This window comes from Balaenoptera musculus, chromosome 4 (assembly GCF_009873245.2).
Source record: "Balaenoptera musculus isolate JJ_BM4_2016_0621 chromosome 4, mBalMus1.pri.v3, whole genome shotgun sequence".
NCBI lineage: Eukaryota > Metazoa > Chordata > Mammalia > Artiodactyla > Balaenopteridae > Balaenoptera > Balaenoptera musculus.
Window position 1 is genome coordinate 96557643 of NC_045788.1, and position 19758 is coordinate 96577400.

Sequence of the window (19758 nt, forward strand, 5' to 3'; positions counted from 1 at the left end):
GTAAATGTATTTTAAAACTTATTTCTAGGGAAGCACCTATCTTAAATTGAATACATGGTGAATTTCTTACACATTGAAGAGACTGATAGGCAGTATGTTTGAAGATGTCCAGTAAACCCATCAAATGTACCATTTTAGACTACGTTACAAATTCCATTTTAGATGTACTGGTTTTTATGAAGAGTGTGAGCATAAACAGTTCTTTATACCAATGAAGGAGAAATAAAGTTTCCTGAAGTTATTTATCACTGCAATTCAGAAAAGTCCTACTGTGTGAGGGGGTAAATCCTAAAAATAATATCCTCATTCCAGCAGGACCCAATGTGGGACATCAAGAAATTAATAGCTTTTGTTCTAAGAACACATGGTATGAATAATGAAAGAAATAAACAAGAAAGCTAGTAATACACACACCTCCCAGGGGCATAAAAAGAGTTTGCCAAAGCCAAGACTTAGCCTGCCAATAATGAAAGGAAACAACTGTGTTGAAAAACGGTACAGAAGAGTCAGAGAGGAAAAGGAATTTCCTGGGGTTTAGGCCGTCTTCTAATGGCATTTTACTCTGCTGTTGCCAAGACCAGTTGTACATAGATAATGTAGGTGAATGCTCATGGTTTGATAGGAGTCACAAAGAGTCCCCATTCAAGTTCTTTCCCTTCAATCAATTTCTCTCACGCCCGAAGGGCCATGTTTAGAAATACGGGTATGCCTCTATAAGGAATTAGTGATGGGTAGAGAATACAAACACCTCTTGGGAAGGTAGTTTACTGTTTTTCTTCATTAGCAGCCTAATTTTAGGTTAATGGTATTACCCCATAAGGGCATGCATAAGGAGCTAAAGCAAAGCAATTCAGAGCATTGCCTGAAAGTGTAGAATCTGGAAGTTAAAATAAATAAATAATTTTTTAAAATAAATAAATACACAGTCTGAGTCAGCCAGGGAAACACCAAGAGTGTAGGATATTACACAGGAAGGAAAGGATTAGCAAAAATAATCCTGAAGGAGAAGAGGACACTGCAAAAGAAGAGATCATTGAAAAAAATTATGTTTAAAAAAAAAAAACTTCCTGTGGTACATGCTGAAAATAACAGGATTAGAGCTCATCAAAATTTGTAATCTGAACGTTTTTTCCTGTGCTAACACTCACAGTGGTTCTAAACCAAAGCTGTGACTACAAAAGAAGAAGGAAAAAAACGTTGATGAGATTTAGAAATCTAAAAAATAGAATTTATCATAAAATTATACTGGATCTGTTTATTTTTTTAGTTATTCCAGAAAGAGTCCCTTCTCTTTATGCCCTGCTAAATTAATGTGAGCAACGGTATTAAACATTTCTGTTGTACAAACATGCTGTACAGCTTCATGAGCACAGCAATTCAGAACACACACTTGACTGATAGCTATGGCAAGTACACTAGCACTTGTGACGCCTATTTCTAGCATCTCAAATCACTCCCGAAAATCATAAGCTCTAGGAATCTATCATATACTTCCATAATACAGATTGAAAATTGATTTGCTTCCATGATCTTTGTGAAGGGGATGACTTTATAATTGTCTTTAAGTCCATCAGAAGTAAATGAATATTTTGTGCCCATGTTAACTGAAAAGAAGAAAATGGTCTTTACAACAGTGATGTGAACTATAGGAAGAAGTTACAAAATTTACATCCTCAAAGAACTTTGAGAGAACAGATTAGATCAGTAGTTCTCAACAGAGGGCAATTTTGTCCCCTCCCCAGGATATTTGGCAGTGTCTGGAGACATTTTTGGTTGTCACAGCTGTGGAAGGGTGGAATCCAGGGAGTAAAGGCCAGAGATGCTGCTAATTATCCTACCTTTCACAGGAAAGGCCCCCATAAATAACATTGTCCAGCCCTAAGTGTCAGTAGTGCCAAAGCTGAGAAACCCAAGAAGTTCCTTACAGCCTTAGGACTCTTAAAAAATCCCATCTGATTATAATCAGTTCAAGGTGACACGATCAGGGTATCTCAAAGATGAATGAATTCTTTCATGCCACTAGACTGTTTCAAAATATTATAAATAGGTCATTGATTCAGTGTGCTAAATAGCTGAATCAAGTTAATCCTAAGTGCATTTTGAAGAATATGGAGAATATCTTAATCATTGGGCAACTCTGGTACAGAAATGTACTTCCTTTGAAAAGGAATACCTAAATTTTAGAAGAAAGTTTCCTGACTAATTGTCAGAAGAGAAAAGAAATAGAAAAAAAAAAAATCAGACTTCATTGTTTTACACTGAATTCCCACACAGACCCAAAGAAAAGATCTATGTTAACATGAGGTTCAGATAAATAACTGTTGGTATTTTTTCCTAACCACAAATATCTTCAAATAACTTAGTTTCCTATGTGTGTTATTCATGTTTTTCTAAAACTTTAGAGCCAGAGCCTATTATATTTTTTACCATGCATAATAACGGATAATTTCTATTCATTGATTTTTTTTTTTTTTTAAATAGGAGTAATTGAATATAAAATTCCAGGGAGCATTTGCTATGCCTTACAGCCTGTGCCTTCAAGAAACTCTGTTTATGAGTCAGAATGACTTGAGAGCTATCCAAGTACTGGGTTGTGATTTTTTTCCTCATTCCAGTGCCAACTTAGATCTTAAAGAATTATCTAGGGTTAATGAGAAGGAATTCTGAAGACTGTCACTACTAATACTAACCCCTGGTAGAAATGCAAAATGAATTTACTGACTGCCTGGTGGGAAGGGATAAGAGCAGAATAGATTTCTTGAAATAGTCTGTTGCTTGATTGTTTTGAGGGAATTATATTTGGACACTCTATTATGAGGAAGTGAGATAAATTGTTTGTTTTCTGACTTTTTTAGCTAAGAATGAAACCTTGGCACTGCCTGCTGAATCTAAAACACCAGAGGTAGAAAAAATCCCAGCACAGCCCGTAACAGGTAATGAGAGCCCTACGTTATTAACTTTGAGAAAATAAATAATATGTTTTTTCAAATAGTAACTGATTGACAAGCCTGTATTTTTTTTGCAGTGAAGAGCCAGTAGGAAATTCATTTTGATCATAAGCACACAACAGTAGGAGATTCTGGGTCTTTAATGTTTGGAAGAACAGCAGATGCAAAATGAACCATTGAATTCTATAACTGATATGTAATATGGAAGCTGTATTTTTCACTTTAAGTGAAAGTTGTTACCGCAACATTCTGAAATATTTTTATACTAAGATGTAATACCATGGTTTTGGTGCTTTCCTTTTATAAGAAGACACGAGAGCATTTTTTCATTTCTTCACTTTCACAAGTGATTGGTTTAGCAAAATGCCATTATCCCTCATAAATCCATAGTTTAATATCTATGAAAATACCTTGGACTCATTTAGTAACAATGTCTCTTGAAGATTAACAATGCTCAGGTAGAAAATACCTAATAGTTCTGTAAAAATCCTTTAAAGAATAAACGCAGTATGCATTTTCCCCAGTTTATCAACCATTACTAACAAACATTCAGCATGTCTTCTATGAATGAACTGCCCAAGTCCAGCCCACTGGGGACCCGTTATTCTCTGAACTACAGAGTTTTTGCCAGAGCAATACCGCTTCATCCAGAGCTCTGTGAAACAAATATCTGGCAAGAATTCCTCCAAATCTACATTTAGCAAAGTAACTCCAATCTAAAGTGAATTTTTTAACCCATAAAATTGCCATGAATCGAAATATCAGTGATATTTACCTTGTACTAAACTCTTGGACTCCTAACTAGTCCAGAGAAAATAAAGATTGGTGGGGAAATAAAATGGCTTGATTTCAAGAAACCTATTCAAGTAGAAATATTTCTGACAGAGTAAGAAGTACTTGGTCCTACCTAAAGGTGAGAAATGGACCTTCCATCCCCCACGTTCATGGGAGTTGGAGCAAGGGTAGACTCTGATGCTGGAATAAGCTATTTGAATGAAATTCCTAGGTAGTTTTCTGATTTCAATATAATTAGCCAATACCAAGAAAAGCATTCCCAACTACACTTCTTCTCTTGGCATAGTATCTGATGGGAGAGTCAACAGATTTCTTAGTTCTCTGCCAAACCTTCCTCAGGATTTTCCACTTCAGAAACACTTAGGCAAACACCATAATTCATTATTCAGTGTTACTGTGTTTATTTCATATCCTTACCCTACAAAATTCTGGAATTGTGTAGCTCACAATTCATTCCAGATCTCAGTGATCCTGGTTCTTATTCCTCAAAAACTATTTACCTGAAGGTCATCTTTACCTTTGATCTAGCACTTGAAACAACCCTGTGACTGAGCATTTGATCCTCATAATTTCAACCCAGTTCCAAGCTTTGCATGTTGACTGCAGTTTGGAAGAGAGAAGTCTTAAAAATGTAATAGTTCTAAATAAATCTTTTTGACCTGGGTCATTATGTTATCTGCCCATTTATTAACTTGTTTAATAAATATTTATCCTGTGCTTGCTTACTATACCCCAGACTTCTTGCTAAGAAAAAGGGGCAGACCCAACATTATGATTAATCTGATAAATGCTTCCATGGGGGTCAATTCCGCGTGCTTTTTGGAACACATGGAAAGTGGACAAACCCAGAAAGGAAGGGTTGGGAGGAGGTGTCAGTTCAGACACAAACCAGGGAGCCCTTAACATAATTAACTTGAAAAGAATTAGTCCGTGTAAGTGTCAGTTCTAATTCTAAAGGGCAACAAAAGTGCCTTATGGTCTTGAGTTGTTTCATCATTTTATCTTAATTTGTAAAGTCGTCTTTTTTACCTTCCAGTGACTCCTGAATCAGTTCCAAGAACCACTAAACCCACTGTGTCTAGTGCATTAGACATTTCAGAAACAATACCGGGTAATTCTAAGAACTTTTTTTCTTAAAAAAAAAAAGAACCTCCCAACCCTCATACAAAAGTAAACCCAATGCCTTGGCTTCCCATCCTCCCCACTTTCTTTCCTACCTTACTGGCAGTAGTTCATCTTCTGTTTCTTGGACCAATTCCATTAAAGAGTTAACGACATACCTTGATCCTGATGACTAATATTCTAGGCAGCTCTGGATGCTATATGCTAACTGTACACCCTTTTTACCAGTCTCTTGGGAGGTATAGAAAAACAGAATGCCAGCCTTTTAACCTACAAAGCTTGGAGGAGTGAGAGTCTTGACTATGTCTGTGCTTTCCATTTCAGTTGGCTTTTCCAAGTCTTGTGTGTACTAAACTTAAGGAGAATCCCCAAAAGTGTCATGCCTTTTACTAAGAATTTCATGTCATGCAAGTTAGCTGCTTCTTGGCCCAAGAGAATCTAACCTGCTTTATTCTCTTCTCCAAAAAAAAAAAAAAAAAAAAAAAAGGAGTAGCATGTACGTATTTTGTTCTGTACTTGTGATGTTGATCTTCCATGCCACACCATGGCCATTTGAACGTATACCTTCAAATTATAACTATGTAAAACTTTTCCAGGGAAAGCCAGCTATTTCCATGAAAGGCATCAGCTGCCCAATGCACCCTCTGTTATGAGCATGCCTCACATGACATGGTTAAGCCACAATGTCAAATCCCGACTCAGGGAGTTTCTAACTGAATTCTTCTTTATTGCAGTTCTCAGGGGAAGGACCCCCGAAACACCGCAAACTATTTTAATACCTAGCTTTGAATTGCCACTGAGCACTCTAGGTAAAAATTATTAAACACTGCAGCTTATTATTACCTTGGAAATATTATGCATGCTTGAAAGAAGTCCTTAGGCTAATTCATTCAAATTTATCTCCTCACAGAAAAGAAGGGACACATGGCTTATAGAACAATAAACTCTCCAATACTAAGCCCTTAAATGCTATAAATTCTTTATTTTATAATTTAGGATCCTAAAGAGTCTTTCTCTATGACAAATCCTTTGGTAATTTTTCTTGGGGGTAGTCATATTTTGATATTATATTTGATTCTTTTAATTCAACATTATTGTGTCACTGAATAAACTATTTTCTATATTTTTCCTAAATATCTTTTTACTCAACTGTTTCTCTTGAAAGAGAAGATATATTTATGTATTTCTGCAGACTGCTTCTTAGAATTCTTAGAATTTACGTGCAATATCAAAAAAGTTGTTGGGGGAGCTTAAATATAAAGTCATGTAGTTACTGAAATTCTATTTTTAAAAACTATTGGACAGACATTTTCTAGTTCATATGTGTTTGGTGCTTGACTTGAGTTTAAACTTAATATATCTGAGAACACACGTACGCATAGCTGAAGAAATTAGGACACTAGTTTAATAAGGGTGAAAAGAAGAACCCAAACTCCTCACATTCAGTGGCTTGATTATACAAAATAGAAAAAGAAGCTGTCTTATATTATCCATCATTGAAACACAAGAGTAAGAAATATATACTACTAACAGTCCCTTACCTTACCTGAGTAATTTGCATTTGTGTGTTTGTTTTTTGTTTTTGAAGCTTGAGATTTTAAAAACTTTTCTCTCACACTTCAAGCCATAACATTTCTTGTGTGTTTCATTGCAGCTCCGAAAAGGCTTCCAGAATTTCCTCAGGCAAAAACACCCTTCCCTTTTGAGAAACCTGGGGGCACCTTGGGTAATAACAGCACCTTAAATCTGGTGTTACAACGTGGGTGGTGATTGCTTAATTCTGTAGAACACGTTTACTGGATCTTATCTATGCAAACCTCAATGAACTGCTGAATTCAGTCAGCTTAGCCAAACAAGTGGTTGATTTGGTTTAAACAAAAAAAAAAAAAGCCAAAAACAACTATTTCTCTGATTGGATTTTCTACAAATTCAGTAACAATTATCAATCTATTAATTCCATATATAGCCCATTTAGTTAGTTTTCCGTCCTCAAAAAGGTGAGAGTATGACACCAAACTCTAGTTTCCTTCTAGTCTATACTCAAATGCTTTCTGAATGGGTGTATATTGATTTCTTCTTGATATGTGATGATGTTTAATTGGATCAGTATGTGTTTTTTATTTCAGGCTACTGGTAGCCACTTAACCACACCAGCAACCTATTTCTGTCTCTTTATCCTCTCAAAAAAATTCTCAGTGAATTCCATTTCTTTTTTGCTGTAGCTTCAAGTCAAAAGCCATGGATTGTGCCTACAAGTAAAATATCTGAAGATTCCAAAATTCTACTGCCTCAAACTGGTAATTGCATTCTTTTTTTAAAAAATAGATTGGAGCAACAGTATGGAATAACTTCTCGTTTTTATTTTTATAGGTTGTTTAGCTGATTATCCATATACTTTGTAGTAAATGGTAAAGTTATAATCCATTCTTGATGCTTAGATGAATTTCATTTTTTTCAATACAAAAGCAAAATGCTTTTGCATTTGTTTTAAAGATCTGTGTTTTAATGTCTGGATATACAGTTAGAAGTCTGGCTAGAAGATGAACTGTGAATTGGCTCATTGAATTTCTAGAGATCTCTTTAGTGACATGAGAGCAGTAACAAAAATAAGAATCCCATCGTGATCTGATTTAAGAGTATGAATTTAATATTTCCCTTGCAGTTAGATATTTCTTTTTCAGTAAAATATCCAATGAACATTTGAGAGTTTACTTTGTGCAAGATATTATTACTGAGTCCTAAAATATGTAAACATTTTGTGATATAGAGGAAAGACCACAGGTCTTGGCACTAACACTGGACATTGGTTCCAGTTCTGGCTTTACTACCAACCACCTATTTGAGCTATTTTTCTCTACTTTCCTGGATCCTGGTTTGCTCTTTTGTAAACTATAGCAATTGGCTTTTTCTCCCGAGAATTCTTGTATTCCAACACTAAAATTGATTGAGTGAAATAGCTTCCTTTCTAAAAAATAGATTTTTCTTAATTAAAGAGTTTTTGCATTTACGTCTTTTCTTTGATGTCTAGTGGTCAACTAAAGAAAATATTCAGCATGTGAGAATTATAAGAAAACTTCACAAACCATTTTGTGTGATTACTTCTATGATTTTTGTTTTACTTATTTGTATTTTAATTTTGTGAACCTTCTAGTGGTGCTGTTTTTGAGTACATATAATTAGTATATAATGTAGTTAGAAGTTCATGTAATGATGTTAAACACACCCCCATTCTGTGGTATTCTCCAGAAAGGAGTCCAGCACAGGACTGGTTTGAGAAAGGATGAGAATGAGCCTACAGACACATAGATCTTAGTCAAATGATCCTTTCTCTGGTGAGTGTAATTGATTCAGATCTTAGCAAAAGATACCAGGATGGCATCAAGTGAAGTAAGCATGTCTGTTGCAGTCCTCCCTAGTTTTCTCACGTGGGAAAACACTTATAAGTTGGTTATAGTTGTCAGCCAATACAGAGGAGCCTTAAATTGGGTCTTTTCTAAGCCTTGATTCCCCATGTCACTGACCCTGAAATTCTAGTGCCATTACTTAATGTGGGTGTAAGAACACCTTCAGAATTCAGGTCACCTGAGTCTAAAATCCAGGCTCTGGGTGGAGTTTCATACTGAGCCTCTAGTTCTGTTAGTTAACACAGAGGCACAGCTGCACTGCAGACTGTGGAACAATGCTAGTCTATGGGCGTGTGTGATGGTTTATCTGCTGCACTGTGGCCCAGCTGGCCTGACCCCCACGTCCTTTACAAGTATCACATCTTCCAAACCGAAGATTGTTGGGGCCCACTGAGTTAGTAGAACTCTTAGGTCCCTTTTATCTCTCAACTTCTGGGCTATAAACACAGGGTATATAAGGTCTTCCTGGTTTCTCTTGAGCAGCCTCTAGATTTTTGGTGTTTATGATTATTTAAGAGCAAACTGACCAAAACCTCCAAGAAACCACTTATGAAATTTCAATGCCTAGGATATGAATTATATATAAGCCTGAATTGAAGCAAACTTTAGGGGGTAGGGAAAATATGTTTGCAGGTGAATGTTGTAGAGTTACAAAGAGACAAAGATAGATGAGATTGGAAATCCCAGTAAAAGAAAGGTTCCTTTTGCCTTAATTACAGAAAAGGAATATTCTGGTTTTGCCCTGGTGGAATATGAATAGTTGCTAACGCCGCAGGAAGCAGTTTCATTATTCAGCTGTTTCCCTCCTGCTAGGCCCACCTTAGGCTGCCAGAGAACTTCCCAAAACTGCCGACTGCCAGCCGTCTCTAGATGAAGTGTGTGGGCCTGTCATGGGCTGTAGCAGTCCAGTAGATATGATTGCAGGCATAAGCATCAGCCACAGAAACTTCCTAGCCTGCCCTTACAACACTGAATTGTTATGACTGGGCTACTTGGTATGATGTTTGGAGAAAGAGCATTGGCATCACCAGGGAGCTTGATAGAAAGGCAGAATCTTGGGCTCTACTTCAAATCTGTTGAATCAGGATCTGCTTTTTAACAAGATCTCCAGACGATTTGTATGAGCATTAAAGTTTAAGAAGCACTGCCTTATCACCGTAGTCTGTAATACTTCACATGGTACAGATAAGAAGCATCGAATGTGGTCAGTTATAGGACAAGAGGCCTGAAATCAATGTAAAATTGGTTTCTTAAAGTGGGCGATTAAGTATTTCTTGTTTCTGCTAATACTTTTAACACTCCCATCTACCTCTTGTATAAATGTTCTGTGGCATCTTCCTAACGTGTTAAATTTCAAATTAAAATTTATCAAATATGTTACTTGTGATTTAAAGAGTTGATATATTCATACAACCCTTTTATTCATTTCAGCCTTTGTTTCTCAATTGATTTTGTGTGAATTTACACAGGCACTAAGTTTCTACTTCCTGTTTAGTTTCAACATATATGATTATTGTATTTTCCAGTTACTCACATGGCTTCCTAATTATTTGAGAATTATTATTAATTATTAATATTATTAATTATTATTAATTATTAATAATTATTGAGAATTTAGAAGAGAGAGAGGCAGAGATAGTACTTGAATGCTGGTCCATAAAATCATTGGTCTCGTTTTTAGTTGTTATATTTTTGAAGAAATGATATATTTCAGCTGGTATTAATGACATTATTATAGCAAAATGAACATATTTTGTTTTCTCTGTTGGCATGCAATGCATCTATATTTACTATGTCAATTACCTTCAGCCGAAGACCACCAGGAACACACCTGTATTTGAACAAAGTTAGGTTTATTTACTTTTTGTAACAATGGAGAATGCAGACCATGAGGAACTGTGGATCTGTTAGTAAGAGGATGTTATGGGATTTAGTCTTGTGTTAGGTGATTCTGGGGAGTGTTCAAGGAAGCGAAGCTTTGCTCTGAATTGGATGCTGTCTGAAAATGGGAATAATCTGTGACAGAATATCTTAAGAATTCTTAACTAGAAGGCAAGAAAAGAGGAGTGAGACTAAAGCTGTGATTGGTAAAGATATTAACCAGAATATGAGGACAGTAATTTTTGTGTTCACACGTTTGTGTCCCACACAGTTACAGAATGGTCTTGTTTTTTGTCTTGGTCCATCTTTGTCACCAAGTGAACTTGTCTGAGGTTGATGTTCTTTTCAACTGTCGATGTTCCGTAGGTGAACACAGCAGCCTAGCTGTGCGTGCCTGGCCAGCACCTGGATGCCAGGAGCTGCTTGTTTCTTTATCAACCATTAAACGTGGTTTATCAGTACCTTTTGTAAAACTCATTTTCCTTCAACGTTTACTAGATTTGTTTTCCACATTTACTTCATACTCTGTATCAGATAATCAGAATGCATGCTCTTAAAAAGATTTCTGTATTACTTTTGTCTATAAAAAGATATGTGGAAATTCTAACTTGCATGTCAAATATTGAAATCATTTCAGTAGTTGATGGCAAGAGTGGGACAGGGTATTTGGAATTTGGACTGTCCTAGGAAATCTGACAAGTGCAGCCATCAAACAAATTCTTCCCTACTTTTAGTCTACTGGCCCCAATCCTTCATTAGAGCTGCATTTTGTGATCTCATTATTTGGAATTGTACTTTGTTTAAACCTTCTCTAAAGTATGTTCAAGTAGGATTGATTGATTTTGCTTTCCTTAGCAAATCCACCTTTTCTTAAAGTACAGAAAGGAAATTATAAAAATCTGCTCTTTAACTATATGCCAGAATGTAAACTTATTTATAAATTCTATATTAAAAGAAAGTTGGCCATCTTTTAGAAATACTTAAGTGCTTGTAACAATCATTCAAAAAAGTCAATCTTTCTGATGATGCAGTAGAATTGGTCTTATGTTCTACTGGAAGGTAGCCAGTAGAACATGGTTGGAGAAGGAGGATAAAAATCAGTGTTTTGTTTCTGGCTTGCTAATGCTATCAGTGTTAAGCATCCTTAATTTACTTGGCCATCCCCTTAAAAGATCATCATTTAGTACCAGGAGGGATTTGAACCATAATCAAATAAAAAAATGGTTTCTTCGTATAACCCTAGATGATCCAGTGTGTTTATTTGCATCCTTAGAAAACTCTCCAGCCTGTTCTTCCCCTAGCATGCCCAGACAAACTGACTTTTCCCTCTAATTGTACAGTAACTTATTACTAAGATGACAGTTCCTTCTGGCATAATTATTTCCCCTTGAGCAATAAACAATTATCTTTAGAGACTTCGCTTGGCAGAACTGAGGATGGTCTGCCTCAGTCTTTTCATTAGAATCCACTTTGGGAGCTCGCTTTAGGAGTTCATTACTAATTATTTTCAGTGTCTCATTCTTTCAGTACTTTGTAGAACTTTAGTAAATTGCTATATGCACTTAAGCTCTATAAATTATTTAAAGCCTTGAAAGCTGAAGTGATCAGCATGCCTGAGGAGCGGAATACTGGTTGGAAAGTTTCGGCCACAGGTGGTTTGCTCACAGTGGTTGAAAAGAGGTTGAACTCTACATTTGGACCTTATTGTCGTCCTATGAGGTGTTGATTAGCATAGATCTGGCCCACTGGACTGAATTAAGCCCTAGAGAGGAGAAAAAATAGGAATAAATGGTGGTGTTGATGCTTTGAGATCAGGAAAATAGAATTTAAGTATAGCAGATGGTTTACAGATTTATAGTGGCCTCTTAGAGATTTACAACCGCAGCCTTTGGTTTTGCTTCATGAGCATTTTCTTGCAGACAATATATTCATAAATTTCAAGGCCAACCTGAAAGGTATTTTATTTTTCCATGAAATGAAGAGAGCTTTATGTACTTATTTAAATGGTACTGAGAACTCTGTGTATGGTGTTTATAAATGCTTTTCTCATCCAGCTACTTATTGATGGTCCCATTGTATTTTCCCCTTGTGTCTTTATATGTGTGTTTAGGATTCTATTTCCATGGCAGGGTATGGCCACACACGCATATCGCAGGTAATTGTGTAGTAGAGGGAGAGATTTGTGTGCACACATATGTGTGTTATAAAATAATTAAAGGATCTGTTCATTTATTCTCATCTATCCTTACTAAGAGCATAAACTACCCAACTGTCAAACTCATTGTTATTTGTTCATTGTAATGGAAATCTTGCCGATTAATTCCATTGAGTCTTCCCATGTACAAGGCTCTGGGGTAAACCTTGAAGTCCATAAAGAGCATGACAGGCACAGTTTCTATCCTAATGAGGTCACGAGGTCTTTCATCTAAGAATTTATGTTTAAAAAGGAGTCTTTATACATATGCAGTCAAATATTATTCAGCCATAAGAAAAAGATGGAATAATGCCATTTGTAGCAACATAGATGAACCTAGAGATTATCATACTAAGTGAGGTAAGTCAGACAGGGAAAGACAAATATCATATGATACCACTTATATATGTACTCTAAAAAATGATACAAATGAACTTATTTACAAAACAGAAACGGACTCACAGGCATAGGAACAAATTTATGGTTAACAAAGGGGAAAGGAGGTGAGGAGGTTAGGAGTTTGGGATTAGCAGATACAAACTACTATATATAAAAGAGTTAAACAACAAGGTCCTACTGTATAGCACAGGGAACTATATTCAATATCTTGTAATAAACTATAAGGGAGGGTGGGAGGGAGATGCAAGAGGGAGGAGATATGGGAATATATGTATATGTATAGCTGATTCACTTTGTTATAAAGCAGAAACTAACACACCACTGTAAAGCAAATTATACTCCAATAAAGATGTTTAAAAAAAAAAACTATAAGGGAAAAGAATCTGAAAAAATACATATATATATATATATATATATGTATATATATATATATATCTGAATTACTTTGCTGTACATCAGAAGCTAACACATTTTAAATCAACTATACTTCAATAAAAAAATAATAAATTTAGAAACAGTCCAACAAAAAAGTCTTTCACATAGTTATTAATATTCATGGAATTTGAATAAGATAAATTGATGAATTCTTGATCATTGTAAAGGCCTTGTCTGTGTGCCATCATGTTTCCAGAGCAATATCAAAGTATTTTTATTATGGAATTTGCATCTAATCAGTTTTTTTTTTTTTAACAGATGATTTTTTTTTTTAAACATTTTATTTATTTATTTATTTATTTTTGGCTGTGTTGGGTCTTCATTTCTGTGCGAGGGCTTTCTCCAGTTGTGGCAAGCGGGGGCCACTCTTCATCGTGGTGCATGGGCCTCTCACTATCGTGGCCTCTCTTGTTGCAGAGCACAGGCTCCAGACGCGTAGGCTCAGTAGTTGTGGCTCACGGGCCTAGTTGCTCCACGGCATGTGGGATCTTCCCAGACCAGGGCTCGAACCTGTGTCCCCTGCATTAGCAGGCAGATTCTCAACCACTGCGCCACTAGGGAAGCCCCTAATCAGTTTTTTAAAAGTAAAAATAAAATGTACAACCAACAAAACATAATTTAGCAATGTAGTTTTAGGAAGTTATAAGCAAATGAGAAAATTGTAGTGTGGCTTATTTCATATTATTTTTTTCTCTGAAAAATATAAAACTAAAATTTAGTTATCGTGATTATAAGCCATTACTGTTTTTTGAAAGAAACTAAAATTGCTTTTTATAGCCTTTGAATTGAACTGCCTATTTTACTAACATTAGACTTCTCCTACAAATTTTGGTCCCATTTATATTCTGTGAATGCAAGATTAGAAATAGTGCTTAATGACACATGGCTGGAGAATGGCACCCACTAAAGTAAACATTGGTGACAGAAGATGTTTGCCTCTAAACAATAATGCATGATGCCATGTAGAGTCTAAAAAATAGAAGGGTTTACCCCTCTTAGCTATTTATCAATTTTATAGCTGGAGAAGCCCTTTAAAAACCAGGGATACCTAAGCATTTCCTGTGTTTCATTCTGGTATAGAAAGAAGTATATTTACAAGAGTTTTGTGGGTTTTTTTGTTTTTTTGTTTGGGTTTTTTTTTTAATTTTATTTATTTTTTTATACAACAGGTTCTTATTAGTTATCCATTTTACACATATTGGTGTATATATGTCAATCCCAATCTCCCAATTCATCACACCACCACCCCTCCCCCCGCCACTTTTCCCCCTTGGTGTCCATACGTTTGTTCTCTGCATCTGTGTCTCAATTTCTGCCCTGCAAACCGGTTCATCTGTACCATTTTTCTAGGTTCCACATATATGTGTTAATATACGATATTTGTTTTTCTCTTTCTGACTTACTTCACTCTGTATGACAGTCTCTAGATCCATCCACGTCTCTACAAATGACCCAATTTCGTTCCTTTTTATGGCTGAGTAATATTCCATTGTATATATGTACCACATCTTCTTTATCCATTCATCTGTCAATGGGCATTTCGGTTGCTTCCGTGTCCTGGCTATTGTAAATAGAGCTGCAATGAACATTGGGGTGCATGTGTCTTTTTGAATTATGGTTTTCTCTGGGTATATGCCCAGTAGTGGGATTGCTGGGTCATATGGTAATTCTATTTTTAGTTTTTTAAGGAACCTCCATACTGTTCTCCATAGTGGCTGTATCAGTTTACATTCCCACTAACAGTGCAAGAGTGTTCCCTTTTCTCCACACCCTCTCCAGCATTTGTTGTTTGTAGATTTTCTGATGATGCCCATTCTAGCTGGTGTGAGGCGATACCTCATTGTAGTTTTGATTTGTATTTCTCTAGCAATTAGTGACATTGAGCAGCTTTTCATGTGCTTCTTGGCCATCTGTATGTCTTCTTTGGAGAAATGTCTATTTACGTCTTCTGCCCATTTTTGGATTGGGTTATTTGTTTTTTTAATATTGAGCTGCATGAGCTGTTTATGTATTTTGGAGATTAATCCTTTGTCTCTTGATTTGTTTGCAAATATTTTCTCCCATTCTGAGGGTTGTCTTTTTGTCTTGTTTGTAGTTCCCTTTGCTGTGCAAAAACTTTTAAGTTTCATTAGGTCCCATTTGTTTATTTTTGTTTTTATTTCCATTACTCTAGGAGGTGGATCAAAAAAGATCTTGCTGTGATTTATGTCAAAGAGTGTTCTTCCTATGTTTTCCTCTAAGAGTTTTACAGTGTCCGGTCTTACATTTAGGTCTCTAATCCATTTTGAGCTTACTTTTGTGTATGGTGTTAGGGAGTGTTCTAATTTCATTCTTTTACATGTAGCTGTCCAATTCTCCCATCACCACTTATTGAAGAGACTATCTTTTCTCCATTGTATATCCTTGCTTCCTTTGTCATAGATTAGTTGACCATAGGTGCATGGGTTTATCTCTGGGCTTTCTATCCTGTTCCATTGATCTATATTTCTGTTTTTGTGCCAGTACCATATTGTCTTGATTACTATTGCTTTGTAGTGTAGTCTGAAGTTCGGGAGCCTGATTCCTCCAGCTCCATTTTTTTCCCTCAAGACTGCTTTGGCTATTCTAGGTCTTTTGTGTTTCCATACAAACTGTGAAATTTTCTAATTCTGTGAAAAATGCCATTGGTAGTTTGATAGGGATTGCACTGAATCTGTAGATTGCTTTGGGTAGTATAGTCATTTTCACAATATTGATTCTTCCAATCCAAGAACATGGTATATCTCTCCATCTGTTTGTATCAAGAGTTTTGTAAAGAAGTCAAGAGTGGTTGATTTTTGGAGAACTCCAGTTTCCACCCTGTCCTGTCCTCTGACATCCATTACTTCAGAGTCAAAAACTCTTGTTTAACCCATGAAATGAGGTAGTAGTGTGCTTCTCCAAGCTGCCCAAACAACATAAAACTTCCAGCGAGTGGTGTTTGTGTGTTTTAGCACTCAGCTATCAGAAACTCCAGAAATAGAAATATCAGGGACCAAACCTGCTGGCAAATGTGTGATTTTAATCTTAAGTATATTTGAGAATATGTTTGGAAGTAAGAGGTCCCTGACAGTTTGGAACTTTCAGACGTGAGTCACAATTGCCAGAGGATGATGGAAGGAGGGCTTCTTTCTCCAGGACAGTGTCTTCTGGGAATAACTTGAGGGAAGATGGAGGCCTGGCTTGGAACCTCCAGAATGGAAGGGCCTTGTAAATATGGAAAAGAAGTAGAAAGAGGTTGAATAAATATCATCTCTTGGAATAGAGTACAAGAATATGAGAAAGTTGGTCCAGTGTCACTAGATGGAAGGGAAATGCGGGAGTTAGGATAACATAAAGACAGTATGGTGTTTTTCAAAAGCAACAATATAAAATATAAATAAGTCAGCTATTAATTCACAATTTCTTAGCTAGTACAAGGGGTTTAAATACAAGTTGGTAACGTTTTCCTGATTTGTCTAGTAGTTAGAGCGAGCTGACTTTGCTGGATCCATGATTTGAAATTGGCTTAAAGTGAACCTAAGATCAGCAGCTGCCAACATTTTTGTCCTTTAAAAGATGAGTCATTCTTATCTGATCCTTTGAAACTGTAGCTAGACTAAAGAAAACTTTACATTGCAAGGTAATAAATTTACTCTTGGGATATCTGCATATTTTAACTCATAATATTCTTTCTGTTTTTGAAGATTTTGCAAAGCAGTAGATTCACCTTCACAAACTGAAATATATTTCCTGCCTCTTTTGTATGCAGTGCAATATAATCACCCTCTGCATTATCAGACTGTGTCGCATGGTCTGATCTTAGCTTCCCTACAGCTTCAACTAGCAACGGTTCAGTATCATTACATTGTCACTAAATTACAAGTAACCCCAGTGTGTAAATTTTCCCATGAGCTCCTGCCTTTATAGTTTATTTCTGTACAGCCGTTTTCAGTGGGCAAGGGAAGTGACACCTGCCTCCTGACAGTTCATGCTTCCTCTATACCTCTCATTACCATGGTGACAGCTCTTTGTACAGAAATGGGAACTTTCTAATTTTGATGCTGTTTTTGCTTGCAAATTCAATTCTTAAGTGAACGTGAAAGTTATCCCTATATTAAAATCAACCTGTATTTTTAAGGTCACCCTACTTTTCTTTATGTAGAATATAAAATTTATCTTTAAACCCACCTAGATTATAGATGGGCTCTTGTCTCCATGGAGGAACGTAGAAAGCTGCCTCTAGGTAAAATGGCAGGAAGGATGGTACAAGAGGAAGGTGCTGGTCTTAACTCTGCCATTCCTGGCCCTGCTAATGGAATGGGAAATAGGTCGAATTTGACAGTCCCAGTGCGCGACCACTAGCAAATGTCCTCTCCCCAGTGAATCTCAATTTTATCATCTAGAAAATGGAGATACTACCCCATTGTCTATAACATGGGGCTAATGTCTACTTCACCTATTTCTCAGGGATGTTAAGAGAGTTAAATAAGTTGATATATGAGAAAACGCTGTTCAAACTATAAAGTGCTGTACAACCTGCAAAGTGCTGTGCAAACTGTAAAGTACTATCCAGACATCATGATGGTAACTTTTACTAAGTACAAAGACCAAGCTGTAGTCTTTGTGCAAATTACCTCAGTGTGACTGCTGTTTCCTTCTTTGGAAATCTCAAATTGCCATCTGATTTCATTTATGTTTGAAGCTATTTGATTTACAGCTGGCACTACTTCCTTGTAAATAGCACTATGCTCACATCACCCTAGGGGCCAGTGTCAGGGCTCACTGCATAAAGGCCTTTAGTTCAAGGCAAGAAGGACTAGAGGCAAGTCTTTTAATGATTGCTTACACGTTGCTGACCTGACCAGTAGCCCACAGCCAAAGCTCACTAACATCTACGTGAAAATGTCCTCTTTCAGCCAGCATTAAAATATGTCATGAAATCTTTTAAAACTAAAATTAACATCTTCTTTTTTGTTTTACCTTTTGTTTTAAAAGCCACTTACGATGTTTTCTCAAGCCCTACAACATCAGATGAGCCTGAAATATCAGAGCCCCACACAGGTACACCAGCCTCTCAGTTCTTTTTGTGGATGCCAGGTATTCTGACAGTACTGCACCTAGTTCTCCCTTTCATTTTTGCAGAATGAAAAAGTGCGCTCTCTAGAGCTCCACAGGAGAGCCATGGCAATCTGTGTCAGGGAGGTGAATTCTACCCAACCTCTCCCATTGAATGATTATTTCTTCACATCCATCAGTAAATAAACTCTGCCACATGTGGGAGGTGCAGATGGATTAGGTTGCCACTGAGGCACAGTAAAATAATGGCCTATCTCTCTGTTGTTCAGAGTCATTCTAAAAAGCTTTTAGATCCTTAGTTTTCCCTGGTGTAGTGGTTCTCCAGTGGGGGTGATTTTGCTCCCTTCCCCCTGAGAAAACATTCGGCCATGGCTAGATATACTTTTGATATCTGGGGAAGGTATTACTGACATCTAGTGGGTAGAGGCCAGGGATGCTGTTAAACCCCTGCAATGCACAGGACAGCTCCCACACCAGAGTCATCCAGCCCTAAAGGGCAATAGTGCCAAGGTGAGAAATCCGTCTCTAGAGCAATCATGTCACTCATTTGTCTATAGAAGTTCAGTTGGGTCTAATCTTTGGCATTCACTTACTGATCTGTCTACAGTGAGTTTAATTCAGTCCAATAGTTCCTTCTAGCAAGTATTTATTGAGCACTTACTAAACTAGGTACTTCAGGAGATTCAAAGTAAATAATACTGGTCTCTGCCACACAAAGACGTATGTCTGGTATTTGTGTGTGTGTGTGTAGCCTTATCTTAGCTCTATTGGCGCCATGATAAATAAAGGCAAATAATTTTAAACAGCAGCAGAAAATTTTAAGAAATGAAATAGAATGCTAAGAGTAGATTCAGCTAGCAGTTTAAGAAACAGAGGGAAGGAACCAGAAAAACCACTTGAAAACAGTTCAATATATGAAACATTGTTTTATCATGGTTTAACATTTGAAGTTTGCATGTTTTTAAAAATGAGCTCATCTTCAACTCCTAATGAATCACTAGTTTTAAAATGTTGGTCAGCAATCTCTCAAGTGCTGTTGATATTTTTCCCCATTTGAGGCATAATTTATTACTCTGGAATTTGTATTTTATTCCTGGGGCCTTCTACTGCTTTTAAAAATGTTGACATTTATTCCAACAGCAACAAGCGATCCATTTCTGGATTCTGTCCCATCTAAAACTTCTAGAACTCTTGAACAGCCAAGGGCAACACTGGGTAATGTTTTAAACAGAAAAATTGTGCCTTGTTTTCCATCGAAAGAAAATCCATGTAAATGCCTTTCTTCCAAATGACCATTTCATTCCATCACATCTAATCATTTATTTCTTTCCTATTTCTGGATATAATATATATTTTTTTTCCTGTAATGCAGGCATCTTATGTTCCATTTTGGGCTCTCTCTCTCTCTCTTTTTTTTTAAACTGTAATAGATGATATTTTTTCCATCCTTAAAGGAATGAAAAGCTTTGAAAACTGCATGGACACCTTCATCATCCATATCCTC

At 36.5% G+C, this 19758-nt stretch overlaps 1 protein-coding gene across 11 annotated transcripts in view; it reads left to right on the forward strand.

The window, feature by feature from the left end:
- Positions 1-19758, forward strand: part of LOC118894889 (ABI family member 3 binding protein) — a 260700-nt gene that overhangs the window by 129088 nt on the left and 111854 nt on the right. For 7 of the 11 annotated variants that reach the window (XM_036851584.1, XM_036851585.1, XM_036851586.1 and 4 more), the window contains exons 10-16: positions 2856-2933; positions 4780-4854; positions 5600-5674; positions 6520-6591; positions 7088-7162; positions 18174-18239; positions 19395-19469. In XM_036851584.1, the coding sequence (XP_036707479.1) occupies positions 2856-2933; positions 4780-4854; positions 5600-5674; positions 6520-6591; positions 7088-7162; positions 18174-18239; positions 19395-19469 (516 nt within the window). The remainder of the gene's footprint in view (positions 1-2855; positions 2934-4779; positions 4855-5599; positions 5675-6519; positions 6592-7087; positions 7163-18173; positions 18240-19394; positions 19470-19758) is intronic. The other 4 variants (XM_036851593.1, XM_036851594.1, XM_036851591.1 and 1 more) reach the window with 1 other exon arrangement.